This window comes from Dipodomys merriami, unplaced genomic scaffold (assembly GCF_024711535.1).
Source record: "Dipodomys merriami isolate MVZ:Mamm:240054 unplaced genomic scaffold, mDipMer1.0.p SCAF_32, whole genome shotgun sequence".
Classification (NCBI taxonomy): domain Eukaryota; kingdom Metazoa; phylum Chordata; class Mammalia; order Rodentia; family Heteromyidae; genus Dipodomys; species Dipodomys merriami.
In genome coordinates this window covers 9108986-9125589 of record NW_027204715.1, presented here as the reverse complement: position 1 = coordinate 9125589, position 16604 = coordinate 9108986, and the positions used below count along the sequence as shown (strand labels likewise).

General features: G+C 40.2%; 1 protein-coding gene across 2 annotated transcripts in view; it reads right to left on the bottom strand.

Annotated features, from left to right (window-relative positions):
* Trio (trio Rho guanine nucleotide exchange factor) overlaps positions 1-16604 on the bottom strand; it is a 320123-nt gene that overhangs the window by 151346 nt on the left and 152173 nt on the right. For both annotated transcript variants that reach the window (XM_070042198.1, XM_070042199.1), the window contains exon 11: positions 10634-10825. In XM_070042198.1, coding sequence (XP_069898299.1) covers positions 10634-10825 — 192 coding nt within the window. The remainder of the gene's footprint in view (positions 1-10633; positions 10826-16604) is intronic.

Genomic DNA, 16604 nt, shown 5'->3' with positions numbered 1-16604 from the left:
TTGTTCAAGGAAACATTGGCAAGCAAGTAACAATTTGGCTGTTCTGAGCAATAACAGGTGTCTTACCAAAACAAGCTTGTGATATTTTATTGAGTTTAAAAAAAAAACCCCTAACCAAAAATATCTGCTATACTGATGCATCAGGACATGTCTACTTAGATGACAGCCTGCCTTCCATGTCCAAGCAGCAGAGTGGAGGCAGATGACTGACCATGCCAATAAATAAAATCCACACCATACAGACATGGCCCTCTTTCACACTCTCAAAATGGACATCTATTTTTAAAACGTGTAGCCCTTTGCAACTTCATTTATTCTTCTGAAAAGAAAAAAAAATGTTCATTTCACTCCTCCTTTCAAAATCTGAACTCCATCTCCCACCTAAATACTTGGGCTTCACTGAAGCTGCTCCAGGAACTGCTACTAATCAGTCTAGGGAAGAGCCTGCCCTCAGGGCCTCGCCTGGGCTTCAGGTCTGCCAGAGCACCATGCCTGTCCCCGACACTGGCTATTTTTCCTGGTGTAGTGTCGAGATGCCCTGTGAACCTCAGGGATTCCTGGACCACCTTAGACTTCAGTGGCTCTCTCTTGACTTAAGTCCAACTCCAGGACCCAGCCTGTAAGACAAGTGGAATAGAGTGCCTATGTGGATGAAGATGGCTTCAACCTTTTTTGTTACAATGTAACATGTTATACTTGTTACATTGTAACAAATCTCACCTTTATACAGGTAAAGAGAAAACTGGAAAAAAAACTACTTTGAACTGGCCCAAGCACAATGTGTAAGTGGAATTCTATATAATGCTACCATAACAGTATAAGTCATTCTTCTTCCACAAATGATAATTAGGATAAAACACTGCTCATAAGAAAAAAAAAAGTACATTATGAAGCCAGATGCTTGAGTTGAAATCCCCACTTAACATTTTTAGGGTATAACCTTTGGGATATTACTTTCCTGGATCCATGACTTGGTTTCCACATCTATAAAATTGAAGCCAGCCTGGGCCGGAAAGTTTATGAGACTCCTATCTCCACTAAACTACACAAAAAGCTGGAGGTGGAGCTGTGGCTCAAGTGGTAGAGCCTTAGCCTTGAGCAAAAAGCTCAGGGACAGAGCACAAGTCCTGAGGCCAAGCCCCAGGATTCGTGATAGATAGATAGATAGATAGATAGATAGATAGATAGATAGATAGATAGATAGATAGATAGATAGATAGATATTGGCACGATAATAATACCTACTTCAAAGAGTAACTTTGATGAGAGGACCCAAGTGTATTGAATAAGTAAGTTCAAGGTAGCCACTTTTACTAGTTTTGTTCTCAGAAAAGTGAGTATAAAAATACTCTTTTCTAGGTATTTTTCAAAATGCATCAAGGTTCCTATGTAAGTATTCAAAGTGTTAGTCTGGAAAATGTAACATTATGCTACATTTAAATATCTTTACTCCTTAAAATAACACAGTATGAGGAAGACATTACAGGGGTCTGTTAGGCTCTATAGAAATTATTTCCTTCTGAGTTCTACAGGAAGAGACTAGAGTATTTGGTAGTCAAACTTTGGCCTTCCACCTGGTAGTTTTAAAAAAGAAAAAGGAAGAAAAGAAACAGCTAACATATCCTGTCTAATATCCTGGACACGTTTCCCTGGTGGAATGTGCTCACTCACCTAGCCTGAGAGTGAAACCAGTAAGAGATAAAACTGAACAGGAGACTACAGGCTCATGGGATATTGCAACAGAAAAGAAAAAAAATGCTGTGTAAGAACCTAAAAGTCCATTGCCCCTATTCAATTTTTCTGTCTGGTTCCAGAAGCCAGACAATATGAAGAAAATACTCGCAAAGAAAAGTATTTTGCAATGTCAATGAAGAACATACAATAATGCAACACGATGCAAGCAAAATCTCTTTGTAAAAGCTTTTAAAATAGTATACACTGTATAAAATAGTCTTGAATAAGTAATGAAAATACTCTCTAGGATGTCTATGAAATTCTTAATTACAAATTTTCCGAAGGTTAAAAAAAAACAACCCACACTTCTGTACAAGTTCATGGCACCCTAAACTGATCTGGTGATGGTGTAAGTTTAGACAACACTGCCACCTACAGGCCTTCAGAGATATGGCCGACTTATAGCCATGAGCACTGGGTTTTGCAAGCCAGGATAGCAGTTCTAAGGAAGGGAGCTTGAACTCAGGTTGCATGTGTGTGTACAGACCTAGCGCATAACTTGTATACAAAGATACGAATGAACTAGGGAAACACATGAGGTTCTATGTAGAAAACCTCTGAAATAAAGACATGAGACTCATATCATGCTGTCTCTGATCCAGGAACATTCCTCACCTCAGCTCCTTCCATATAGGTCTCCACAAACCCTGGAGTTCTACAGTGAGAAAAACTCTAACAATCAGCCTTTTCTTACTAACTGGAGATAAAAGATGGGGAGAGTATGGAGGTCAGAAAAGGCTCCTAGAAGAACTCTTGGAGGGCACTGGACACTAGGAACGGACTGGGAGGTGATGAAGTACATGATAGTATCAGATCTCTGAAACCTAAAAATAATTATAGCTATGATCCCCTGTACTCAAAGATGGGACATCTTCATGAGCTGCAATGCTGATTTGTAAAAATCCAGTGAGATACACAGAGGTGTGAAAGTGCTCATTTACTACAAGGGCTCTGTACACAGAAGCTACTACCTCTGTACCTGTTTCCCTTCTCTTCTTTTTGATAAAAGACAATCACCTAGGTACTAGTTGGGATGAGTCAACTATAAAGCCAGTGTGATAACATTAAAGCCATAGCTTCCCAGAGCTACTTGCAGTTAGAAGCAGAAGTGGGCAGTTAGTTACAATGGCAGCTTGCAAGTGTAATTTCAGGTGGCATCTACTATGTGCATAAAATGAGATTCACTTTCAGAGACAGGGGATGGTTCCCACCATCTACCTGAAATTACAAACTGTACTCTGGGTATATGCACTGAAAGAATTGTAGGCATCGGAATGGCGGCTTTCTATTCTTGGGTAGATGCAATAAAAGATGGCCTTTTATGTTGAAAGACAACACAGGATGTAAACAGGGTATGAGTGGGAGCAAACAGTAAATCAGTCAGCATCATGATAAAATATCAATGTGAATATATGCAGGAGGAAAAAAGAAGGAGAAGCAGGTTCAGGGCCTTTCCTCATGTTAAGAAGGAACAATCCAAGGTCCAGTTGTGAAGTGTTCTCCCATATACAAAGGAGGCAATATTCAGAGGTTAAGTCAGGGTGTCTGTTGGTCTTGAGGTCCACCTGAGATGACCAGTGCTTCTTCTCCTTTTACCATCTTTGTTATCACTTCTGATCTGCCTATCGCTCTCAAATAGAAATTTCTTCCTTTTTCACATACTGAGTAAGAGTCATGCCTCACTACCAGAAACATTTTCCTGGCATCTTTGGAGGACAATGGTCAGTCTTGGTTAGGTCCTAGCTTGTTACTTTCAACAACCTCCTTTCTAGTCACTGTTGTAACAGACAGCCCTTAGTATTGTCTAAATGTTTTAAATGTTGAAAAGCTTAGTCAAACCTTCACCCATTAACTCCACTGCATGCTTGTCATCCAACCCAAAACCTAGTAAAGTATGAAACAAATTTAATAAGTTATAACGTGCTCATTCACTCTTTCTCTCCTCTTTAGAATTCTACCCAAGATTGACCACAATTGGAGTAAATTCGTGGAATCTATTTTCTTAAAAAAAAAATGATGGAAACTTTTAAAGTCGCTGCCCCACAGTTCCCTAGTGACTTAACAGTACCAATCTGATTACCAACATATCCAGTTCTTCCAGATCTAACACGTCTGAGAACTAAGATTTGACCTTGCTTAGACCTAAGTCTTTCTCATATAACCCTTAGCTACTTTTTCTGTATTTTGCTTTTTCTAGCCAGGTATAACACCAATTGTAGCACATGCTTCTGGATTGTAGCTGGTTAATTGGAGATAAGAGTCTCAAAGACTGTCTGCCTGGAATGCCTTCAAACAGTAGTCCTCAGATCTCAGCCTCCTGAGAAGTTAGGATTACAGGCAGGAGCCACTAATGCCCAGCTGCTGAATTATTTTAATGAAGATTATATTTTTGTAGCAAGTATAAATGACTAGGTCCCTTAGTAACATTTACACTTGTGGATGACCATTTTTTATGAGTGTGTTAATTAGATATCAGTCTGTGTAATTATAGGGCTATAACAAGAGGTAGAAGCAGATACCGAACACTCTTAGTTTTTTTTTTTTTTTTTTGTCGGCCGTGGGGCTTGAACTCTGGGCCTGGGCGCTGTCCCTCAGCTCTTCAGCTCAAGGCGAGCGCTCTACCACTTGAGCTACAGCGCCACTTCCGGTTTTCTGGTGGTTTATTGGAGATAGGAGTCTCACAGTCTCTCCTGCCCGGGCTGGCTTTGAACCGCGATCCTCAGATCTCAGCCTCCTGAGTAGCTAGGATTACAGGCGTGAGCCACCAGCGCCCGGCTCTTAGTTTTTTCTATCACTGAATGTGGTCACTTTAATTGCCCACTTGTAATTAGATAAGTAAACAAAATGAAATGTTTGAGAATCCCTACAGGTAACTTAATTGCACTGCGAAATGTAGCTAAGAAATTTAATGCTATAACAAATTATAATGATTTGATTAAATAAATTTTTCCTAAATATCATGTGCTAAAACTTAATCTTTCCCCCTGAAAAGTTTGTCACAGAAATCCTGGACTTCTCATCTGTTCAAAAGCTGAAAGCTGTCCATGGTTTTCTTGTTAGTTTAATGGGATGTCTTTTTTTTTTTTTTTCTGGCAAATGGTGGCAGTTTCTTTTAACTTGAAATACACTGGCCCTAGGACCTAGCAATTGTACTCTGGGGCATTTTATCCCAGAGAAATGAAATTTACATTATAACACAAATCTACACATAATAAAAACTGCACAAACATTCATATGTGTATGCATGTGTGCACGCAAGCGCGCGCGCACACGCACGCACTAGCACGCACACACACACACACACACACACACACACACACACACACACACACACACACACACACACACACACACACACACACACACACACAGGCATATAATCCTAGTGGAACCTGAGTCAATGGGCAATCATTATGATCTGGGTCCTGCAGCTGTTTCCATGTAGAATAGAGTGGTGTCTCTGGGAGATGCTCCAGAGGAGAAAGTTAAGTATAGTGAACATCCTCTTTATGGGAACTACCAGCAAACAAGAGAATCCAATGGAGGGTAGCTACTCAACACAATGAGCACTATACACCTTTTTTTCTGTTTTACTTTATCTACCATGGATAGATTGAGTGAAAACTTTAGCAATAGCTGCCAAGAAAGCACTGAGTATGCTTTCAGTACATTCCTGGAGTAAACTCCACAAGAACAGAGGAGAAACAGCTCAAATAGTTCAGAGAATGCCAACTGCCCACAAAGAAGCAATGAGTATAGCCTACCCAGTTACCTCCCAGGCCCCTCCTCCCCAGCCCGGGCCTTGTTCTAATAAGTAGAAAGAGGAAAGTTTGAGTGTCAACTGCGAGGCAAGAAAAGGAAACCAGACTGGTATGCTGCCACAAAAACATCTCCAGGTGGTTGGGAGGCCTTTATTTTTTACTTCTCAATAAAATGAAAGGTTTTCTTTTTCCAGGCATTATACAACACAAAAAACTTGTCCTAGTATAAGTTTGCAAAGCACAACAAAGAGGCTTCTTTACTTGACCCAGCAAGAATTTCAGCAGGCCAATTCAAATAGGAATGAGAAACCATGGTTGCTAAGAACAAAAATCAATGTAAGGTCTCTGAATCAATTCTAGAAACAAACTGGCAGAACTCAATGTCACCTCTTAGTTGCCTCAAATAACCCACAAATGTCAAAAGCAATTGACAACTGAGCCAGAAATGAATTTGGGGAATGAAAATGAATGAGTATGAATGGATAAAAAATATTTGTGCTTTTTAATGCGATGTTAGGAAAATGAACCCTTAAATATGTATTTTAATGTTTTCCTTTCTTTCATGCATGTGTTTCTAACGCATTTATAAGATTATTTCTTTGTTGCTTTGTATGTCCCTCCCCCACAGTGTAACCCCCGCTTTCACTATATTTGATGTCAGTATAACATGTGGAGGAGATGGGGACAAACAAGTCGTTTAAGGATTCAGGTGGACCTGTTGCAACAATGAGAAGTACAAAATGTCATGTCAAAACCAGCTTTACAATGTCGGTGTGGGGAGGGGGGAGGGGGGTAAAATTGAGTGGGGGGAGGGGGGAGGCTGGGAAGGGAGGTGAAGGGTAAACAAAGGAGGAGGCTGCAATGCTTGGTAAGAAATGTATGCATTATCCTGCCCATGTAATTGTAGCCCCTCTGTACAGTATGTTCTCAAATAAAATAAAATTAAATTAAAAAAAAATATTTGTGCTTTTACTATATTTGATATTAGCATCATTCAATCACTAAGTCTGTTATTACATGTCAAAAGGGTATGCTAGAAACACCACTTATATCCGCAAAGGGAGGATAATTTTTGGAAGTAGGAAGTGGAATACAAAGCAAAGTAAGATCTGGTCCTGGCCCTCAGGGCACCTGAAATCCAAAATGTCCCAAGTGTGTGATATGCACACTTTACTCATCATTTTCCTATCTTCTTGCATATTATATAGTTGACTTGTGTGAAATTTTGGGATGAGTAAAATGTGTGAATGACTAAACAATTAAAAAAAAAAACACTGAAAAGGAAAGGAAGTCAGATAACAAGGAACACAAAAGTAAAATTATAACCAGAACTGATGAGAATAAATGTTACAAATAATACTGAAGGGAATAAGAAGATTCAGAGGTCAGCATAAAATGTGGGGAACTAAAAATCCTCACAAAAATCAACCATAAATATATTTTTTGTTTTTTTTGGGTCCGGTCATGGGGCCTGAACTCTGGGCCTGGGCGCTGTCCCTCAGCTCTTCAGCTCAAGGCTAGTACTCTACCACTTGAGCCACAGCGCCACTTCCGGCTTTTTTGTTTTTGCTTATGTGGTGCTGAGGAATCGAACCCAGGGACTCTGGCATGCAAGGCATGTGCTCTACCACTGAGCCACCTTCCCAGTCCCTCAACCATAAATTTATGTTAGGCTAATCAACATTCCTTTCAAATATTTACTAAGGAAAAGACAACAACAACAACAACAAAAGGTAGGGGACAACGTACAAGTCTTGAAGATTTCTAGAGAGGAAGTGAAGTAGCACAGGATCATTTGTAGAGAAAATGGGTTCTGGAATGCTCCCCAAACTGGGTTTGGTTTGAAGGGAACACTTCAAACCATCACCTGTTATGGCTAACATCAAGGTACAAAGAATTTGTCCTCTACTGAAAACACAACCTCTTCTGTCTTCCAGGAACAAGTGCCCTTCCTTCTATCCTCTGGGAAATTCAGTCTATAGATCACTTTTAACTCTCTTCCTCCCTCTCAGCTAGGGTATACAAACATTTAAGATAAAGAAAAGTAAGCATACTAACATTAATGAGCAAGAGAGGTAAAACCATCAGAGTCCAGGTCTGTGACTAGACTGCCAGCTACTAACCTTTCTGGGCAGGATTTCCAAAGCTAATCCTCAACACCACTGCCTTAGACTTGGTAACTTCTAAAGTAAGTTGTGATGAAAGTGCCTCAGCGGAGGCACCAGGGCACCATTTGGGCTGCAGACAAGCCAACAACCACTGCAGAGCCTTTACACAGATAAAAGGGGATTTCTATGTTGGAAAAGACTTTACCAAGTAACTTCTGAAAAGCTTCTCAAACACCCAAATGAAAGCTTCTTCATTTACTACATTTCTTTCAGTTATTTTAAATTATACTATTTTCTTGAGAAGAATTGATTCAGATAACATATCTCCCAGTAACTTTTCATTCATCTGATATGTTAATACATTTAGTGACTTTATATAAACACCTACCATGGTATCAGCATTTCTTCTGTTGGCCATTATTGCATTAATTTTATTTTAAATTAAACTTTTTCTATACTTCTGAGTTTTTGATCAATACTCATTTCAAAACACAATTGGAGAAAACTATTCTTCTTTATTAAAATCTGTTGAGTTTGACACTTTCTTTTTTTTTTGGGGGGGGGGGGGTCTAACTGTGGGGCCTGAACTCTGGGCCTGGGCGCTGTCCCTCAGCTCTTCAGCTCAAGGCTAGCGCTCTACCACTTGAGCCACAGCGCCACTTCTGGCTTTTTTCTTTTTGCTTATGTGGTGCTGAGGAATCGAACCCAGGGCCTCAGGCATGCAAGGCAAGCGCTCTACCACTGAGCCACCTTCCCAGCCTGAGTTTGACACTTTCATACAGCACTAAGGAAAGACATTGAGAAAAGTCCGGAGCTGGTCAGGGAAAGATAAATCCTCCAAAAAAAAAAAAAAGACCAGAGCTAAAATAAAGTACATAAACCACAGCCACATGGAGCACACCTGAACTGCACTCTAGCAGCCAAGGTAAGAAGGGATCCTGCTACGCATACCCCACTGGCCACCCATCTTCCATTTTCCCTGGGGTCACTTTAAGTCCATCTACCTGACAGGAAGCAATCAGGATAAACATTCTGGGTTCTCTTCATATGAAAAGCAAAGTTTAAATTAGGCTCAGAAAGTTCTCCACTGTGAAAGTAAACTGCTTAACCCATGAAATAGATTTAAGGTCTCCTTAGTCTAGAGGTTTCTAGAGTACAAATCAGTGAAAACCAAAGGTATTTTGACTAATTATAATTTCCAAGCCAAGTGACAACACAGGCTCTCCATGGTCTGCTCCCTGGGGAATGTTTTACTGTTATTTCTCCCTCAAAATGCTGATGTCACAGAGGACCCAAACCTCATCTCTGAAGAACTTCCACAAAAGCCATTCCTCCCACTTACCTTGCAATGTCTCCTTTCTGAAAAACCATGTCATGTAGACCTTGTTGTTTAAATCACAGGTTCTGCTTCATGCAAACACTTTCTGTCCTAGCTGGGTAATGGTGGCTCACACTGAGGGGAGAAAGTCTTGGGATATATATTACAGATAAGAGTCTCACAGACTTTCTGGCCTGGGCTGGCTTCAAGCCTGGATCCTCAGATCTCAGCCTCCTGAGTAATAGGATTATAGGCATGAGCCACTGGTACCCAGTTATAAACAGATTTTATTACAATGAATTTGGAGGTATTGAATTTTCCAATAACTCATTTTTATTTAATTTTAGGTGGATAATGTTGGTAGTGTGAAGGGATAAAATTCAAGAAATGTATGTTAAAGTACTAAAATGCTCTACAATAGGAGATAATCTAGTGACATGGAATTATACGTATGTGTGTATATCCATGATTCTATATAGTGTGTGTATATAAATATAACACACTAAGTGCAGCATTATTAATCATTTCCTATGTATCAGACATTGTTCTTAGAACTGTCTATGTATTAACTCCCTCAATTTTTACAACTACTATAAAATAGATACTTCCATTACCTCTTTTTAAGATGAAGTAGCTGAGGCTTAATGCAGGGACAGTAGCTTTCCAAGAGTCTTGGGATTTTAAAGCTCCTTGGGGGGACTGAGTATACGAGTTCTGTGGTTTAAGGTCAACTCTGGTAGAAAAGCCTATAAGACTCCTTCTCAACAGGTGTAGTGGTGTGTACCTCTCATCTTGGTTATGACAGCATGCCTCCAACAGGCAAATAGGGGTCCAGGAGCACACTTGGCAGGAAGCACAATCCTATCTCAAAAATAACAAGCATGAAAAACAAAAAAGAAAAAGCTCCAGGAAAGGCTCAGCAGTAGATTCTGCTTACTAGCAAGTACAAGTTACTGAGTTTAAATTTCAATAATTAAAAAAGATCTTTGTCATAACAGGATGTCATACCCATACTTTCCAGATGCCTAAGCTACTGAAGAACATTAGTAGCCACAGAACACAGACAAGTGTCATGTACTATGTACAACAGGTAGGAGGCTTCCAGCCCTCCTGACTTACTGTCAATTCCATCTGTGAGCTGCTGTTAGCTGCTTTTTCTGCAGCATCTACGACATTCTAAGACATCCAGGGCAATGGTGCCCCTGTGGCTCACATGAGGAACTGACAGACTGGACATCTGCCCAGTTCTCTTACTCTCAGGTAGGCCAGACTGGCTGTGCTTCTGGTCTGCTTTTATAAACAGATCACCTATAGCGCTCTTTCTCTCAGACAAGACAAAGAGAATCAAACATTCTAACACTCAAGGGAAAGAGAGAGAGATGACACTATCCTAAGACCACGTGACCAGTGCTGTGCACATGGGAAAGAGAAGCGAATATAGTCAGCCTCACAGGTGTCAGTGTCACCTGTGACACTGTGAGGAGGAAGGATTTTGGAAGAGAAGACAGAACAAGACCAGTGAGAAAGGTGGTTTGTGAAGAGTTGTGAAGGCAAAGTTGTACTCTTGGGATAAGGAAGTCTAGCACAGCACAGCACCTTCCCTAGCTGCACAGATGTACTTAGACCGGCTACCTGAACAAATTCAGATTTCTTCCAAGAAGTTCAAAGACATTGTTAGGTGAAAATTACATTTTTGCCTCCTGCTCTCTTACCTCTTTTACGTGGGTATGAAAGGACACTGACATGTCCAGTAGGATCTTTCGTTGTTCTACGCGGCGAACAAAATCTTGAATCCGGTCTTCAAGCTGATGAGCAGCCTGATAAATCTCTTCTGGGTCACATTCCCCAGTTTGAGCTAGCTGTTCTGCTGCTTCTAGTAATTTATCTGCATTGGTATATGTATTCTGCAAAAGAGAACACCCCAAGAAAAGAAAGTGAATAAGCAGCAAATCAGCCAGGCAAGGAGCTTTAACAGACAGTAACACAAAGTCAATTAGTGATATATCTGACCATTTACTTAAGTTGGACAGAATATATACATATGATATGGAGATGATAATTTTAGGAGCTCTACATATTTGTATCAGTAGCTTTTTCTAATACTATTTTATACTTATCATTAATCTTTGGGCCTCATGACAAAATCCTTGCATCTGAAGCAGCCACAGGGTATTCGCGGCAGCTAAAGGGTTGTTCCATGACTCAAAAAAACAGAAAAACAAAAACCCAACCAACCAGCCAACTTAAAAAAAAATTCCAGATATTTACAAAGGTGAAAAATAGGAAACAACCTATAACTACAAATGCCTGCTTCTCTACTTTATGGGTTTAGTTAGTTAATTCCATGCTTACCTTTTTTTCTGCTAAGGGCAAACATTTCTGAGAGGGAATAATTATAATAGGTATAAAGTAGTCAGTTTTCAAGAGCTGAAAGGAAGCTTAATAACTGTGTAAAATACTCTGAACTTTATTTCAATTCTTGATAAATCTGAAACTGCATGTAGGTTCCTCATATTGGCAAATGTACTAGAGTTTTGAGACCAGTACCAGAAACTATCTGCAAGGGTCATCAGTAATGAGGTGGGGGAAGGTGACAATAGCTAGAGGACTCCTGGGCAGCCACAGCAAAACTAAGGTTTTTCAGGAAGGTCAGGGAAAACAGCCTGTGGTTCCCCATGAGAAACAAGTTGAATCCTTCATCCTAGTCCTCCAATAGTTGAGCAGGGTGTTTCATCCAAGAAGGCAGGAGGTGGCCCAAAGTGTGGAAAGGGTTCAATATGGGATAACAGATAGTCCTCACCTCATAGTGGACAGAAAGCAGCAGAGATACAAAAAGAGGCCCAGGCAAGATCAAGCCCCTAAAGACATTCCCACACCTCCCAACACCTCCTCCGAAAGGAAGGCACCTTCCCCTCAAAGCCTTCAGCACCTCTCCAAATAGTGCTGCTAGCTGGGGACATTTTATCTTCAAACTGTTAACACTTGACGATTAGGAATCTGGCTCATCTCTTTAGCAGGTGGTTATTCTGTCACCATCAGTCCACTGTTACTAATCTCAGCCTTTTGTAAAGTATCATGGGTACAGACACTTTGTCTCAATGCAACAAGGTCGGCCTTTTGTCCCATTTCCAAAAGAACTTAGTTCCCTATCTTTTGAGTCCTCAATGAATCACCTATAGGATTCACTGATGCTTTAATACTTCCCCGAAGGCATTACGGTGTTTTCCTAGTCTATTCCTCCAAACTCTTTCACTTCTGCCTATACCTCAATTCCAAGATAATTCCACACTTTCAGCTATTTGCTATTAGGAAACACCTTATTTGGTATCAACTTTCTGTTTTAGTCTTTTTTTACTACTGTAACAAAATATCTGAGGCAGACTGCATGAAAAGGATTATGTAGCTAGTAACTTTGGACACTGAAAAGTTCAAAATCAAGAAGCCCCATTTCTTTGGCTCTGACTGGGGCTTAATAGCAGATGGTATTGCAGTACTAGGAGCATGTGTGGAAGAAACTCACATATTGAAACACAAAGTCTGAGAGAGATGGATTTTCAACAACTTAAGTAAACATGCCCTCAATTGACTTAGGGACCTCATACTAGGCCATGGACTTAAATGTCTCACCTTCCAACATTGTCACAGAAGGACCACACTCCCAAACATAGACCTTTTGGGAGATAACATCCAAACCACAGCAACTTCATTTTGGAAAGGGAGTGGTCTCCAAGTTGAAAGATTCATTACATCCAAGAGATCAATCAAGTCAGTCAATATCTTAAGGATAATGAACCTAAAACCCACCATTTAACAAAATTATAAATGTTGAAAAAGAAAACACTTGCGCCAACTCTTGGCACTAGAAGTAGGTTGGAGCCAGAACAAACAGGCATGAATGTGCATTTGTATGTGTCATGCACACACTTTCCTCTCTTCCTCTGTCCACTTGGAGTGCCCCAAAGCAGCAATAGCTCAACAGCAATAAATATGCTTACTTAGCACTAGATTTTTCTCTTTGAAATACCATTTACCTATAAAAGGAATCAGAGTTCTTTAGAGAAACAGCTGATTGAAGGGCTGCAGTAGGATGTAGTACATGAGCCTGCAACATTTTACAACACACAGAGGTAAGGAAAGGTTTAAGGCCAATATGGACAAGTCAGGATACAGAAGCAGTGTGAGGAGATTTCTGCCAGTCAAATAAGAATAAACAGTAACAGTTCTTAGAGCAGAACCCACATAACACAATGAAACTGCCAATCTACACTGATATAAATTAAGTAACACTGATGTGGAATGAGAGATAGAATAACTATATCATCACCAAGTACTTATTAATTACAAATCAGGAAAGAATAACTTTTTAGGAAAGAATCCTGATAAATACTACCTTAACCCAGGATCTTATCTAAGAGGACAAGCTGAAACTGTCCACACCTGATGAGATGTCATGGGAAGCACTGTTTCTGTGCTATTTCTGCCAAGATGTCCATCACTTAGGAGAAATATCTTATGAGGACCATTTCCAAAAGTAGGTCCCAAATCTTGCTAAGTGTCAGCCCTCAAAATTCAAAGAAGAATCTAGAAACCCTAAGTTTCTGGTCCAAAGAGACATGACAATGAAATGCACAGGTGATTTGAAGTGAATCCACTGCTACAAAGAATCTATGGGCTCCAATGCTCCAAAGTTGGCATGTTGCTTTCCTGTGCTGGTTCTGGGACTTGAACTTGGGGCTTCATCTTCTACCTTTGCTTGTTTGTTGACAGCTGACACTTTACCACTTGAGCCATGCCTTCAGTCTTCATTTTGCTTCATTTTTGGAGTTAAAAATTTCATGGACTTTTTTTTAAAACCTGGGTTGGGTGTGAATTATGATCCTCAGCTCTCAGTCTCCTGAACAGGTGGGATTATAGGTGTGAACCATGTCTAGCGTCACTTTCATGGTTTTGATGGCAGCCAATTTCCTGATTTTGAGACAGCTGAGCAAAGTATTTTTTTTCTTAGTAGGAAGTACACACTCAGGTAAATGGCTTGGGGTGCACTGGGGGATGCTATTTATGCTGTAATTCCAACTTATTCAAGTGTAAAATAATTGTTAAAAGAAATTACAATGGGATAGGTGAGGGTGTCTTCAACTGATTCACATTTACAGAGCAACAGACATATCAGGTGCCACAGCTGGGATGGGGCACAGTGGAGACATCCACCAAGGGGGTGCAGTCGCTGTAGATAATTGAAATTTGGTCTTTATCATCCATATCCCATAACATGCTATATTACTACTGTGTCTTCTAACCCCAGCCTGTACTACAGATAAGGACTGTTGAATCTCAGTTTTGGTACAAGACTATGGTAGACGGTGGAAGTAGAATTCAAAAACAATGTCTGACAAAGGCTGTGGTTATCATTACCTGCAATGTGTTGTAGCACTTAAAAGGCAAGGCAAGCCTAAGCCCTTTGTAATACTGCTGTGAGACAAACGTCACCACTATACTTTCCTCCCTATCAGCCCCCAAAAAACCATCTGTAGGAAACTTTTCCAGAATCTCTTAAGAAAGTCATTAAAATTTAGGATTTTAGTGAATGTTCTTAATACAGGGTCTTTTAGAACACTTTAGAAATTAGGTAGAAGATGAGTTATCTACAAATCTCTTAAAATTTACTATTTATGGCTAGACTTGGAAAATACTTAAGTGTTCACACTACATAGTCTTTGTAATCAAATAATTTTTTTTAGGAAAGCAGGCAGTTCTCAACCTTAATATGAAGCCTAAAAACATAAAGGATTTTTTATAGACTTAGTAGGACACATTGAGAAGCCAAGTTACAATTCATGTATGAAAAGAAAAACTGTCCACTTCAAAAGAGCTTTGTTACAGCAAAAGCTCTGTTGGGCCAATGTTCTTTCACACTGCTCCATGGTGAAGCCACAACTACTCTGATACTAAGCAACTCTGGGCTCCTGACCCAGACAGTGTGGCAACAATAAAGAATGATGACTGCAGCACAAGAAGCCCTGAATGCATGGTGGAATCAGAACGGGAAGATCAACAACTTCTACAGCCTGACTGACAAGAAGAGCTTCACCTCAGCCTGTCATCGATGGCTCTGCCCCTGGCAGGTTTCCCCTCACAGCCTTATCTGTGATACTGAGCTCACTTTACAGAATCATGGAGGTGTTAAACCAGGCAACATAAGAGCAGACCCTCTATGATGTGGCCTCCTTTGTACACTATGGGTTAGAATAACAACAGTAATGATGAGGATTAATAACAATGAAAAATAATTTAAGAAACTCTAAGAGCCAAGAGAAAGCTCAGAAAAACTGATACTAAATATAATGTGGAATATATGCTGTAAGGGACCTTAAAATATCAAGACACTAAGAGAAAAATTAAGGAAGGCTGAATAAAATATAGATACTAGTTAAAAATAATAATGTATTAGTTTATTAATTAAAGCAAATATACTATAGTAAAGGTATTAATGGAGAAGCAGGGTATAGGAACCTTTGAAATCTGAAAGTGTCCTGAAATACAAAGCTCATTAATATGTATATGTGTGTGTGCGTGTTAAGAGTGAGTAAGGCTATGTGAGAGACAGATTTACAAACCAGTTTTCACCTATGGTACAATTTCTGACATTTCTGACCGCTTTCCAGGGATTATCTCATCCAAATCTTCTTTCCTCCTCTAGAGCAGGAGCTCCAAATGCCTGGTATAACTTCTGGCCATAAAAAGAGTCCCCCTAGTGACAAAATTGTACCCATTAGCTGTTTAGGTCTACATGCACTCTACCTACCTACCACATTCTCTTTCTTCACAGATTATATCCATCATTCCAAGATGATGGAGACACCAGCAGTCTCACAGTATGTTTGACTTCAGAGCCAAGGTCTGCATCTGAGCAGGCATATGGGAGTGCAGTGCCAAACAGAGCTAATGAACACTTTTCTGAAGAGCTGAGTCTTGTTTTCTTCTTGATCAGTACTACAGCTTTGAAGTCATTTACCTTTTGTGTTGGGAAAGTAGATTTTCACTTGACAGTGCTTTCCATTAGTAAAGCACTACCTAATTCTGAGGGCTTACCTTCATTTTAGTCAGTAGAAAATCACACTGGAAAAGCAGCATGCTAAAGGAACAAGTATATTTTTGAATGATTTGGGACATCATACTAAATCATTCATCCCAGTAGTCAGCTTATACTTGAAGAACATGAGACTGCACAAGGGGTCAAGGGCCTCCCTCAGCACTGACAGTAGTCCTGGCGGGTTACTGTCAGGGCTACTGGCGGGCTACAGCACTGTCACCTTGACAACCTGGCCAGCCAGGCCTTCCTATAAACAGGACCTTCCTGGATCTTTTGGAAATGGAAAAACAATGATTTCCATCTGCTAATACTAAACCATCCCAAACCTAAGTGTTGACTTTTGAAGAGTTACACTGGGGCTCCTAATAGTCTATGACATGAGACCACTTAATCCCCACTTGTTCCCTGAGGAAACTGAGGCACAGAGGTGAAGTAACTTGCCCATGTCAGTCAGTATAGCTGAGACTCTTCCAACAACCAAGGCCTTTGCAGAAATGTCAAGTGAGGAATGTGTCATCTAGGGAAGAGACTGAATTTTTCCTTCTGCTCACTACTGTCCTATCTCAAAGCACCTGTGTGGGTACAGGTTCTCA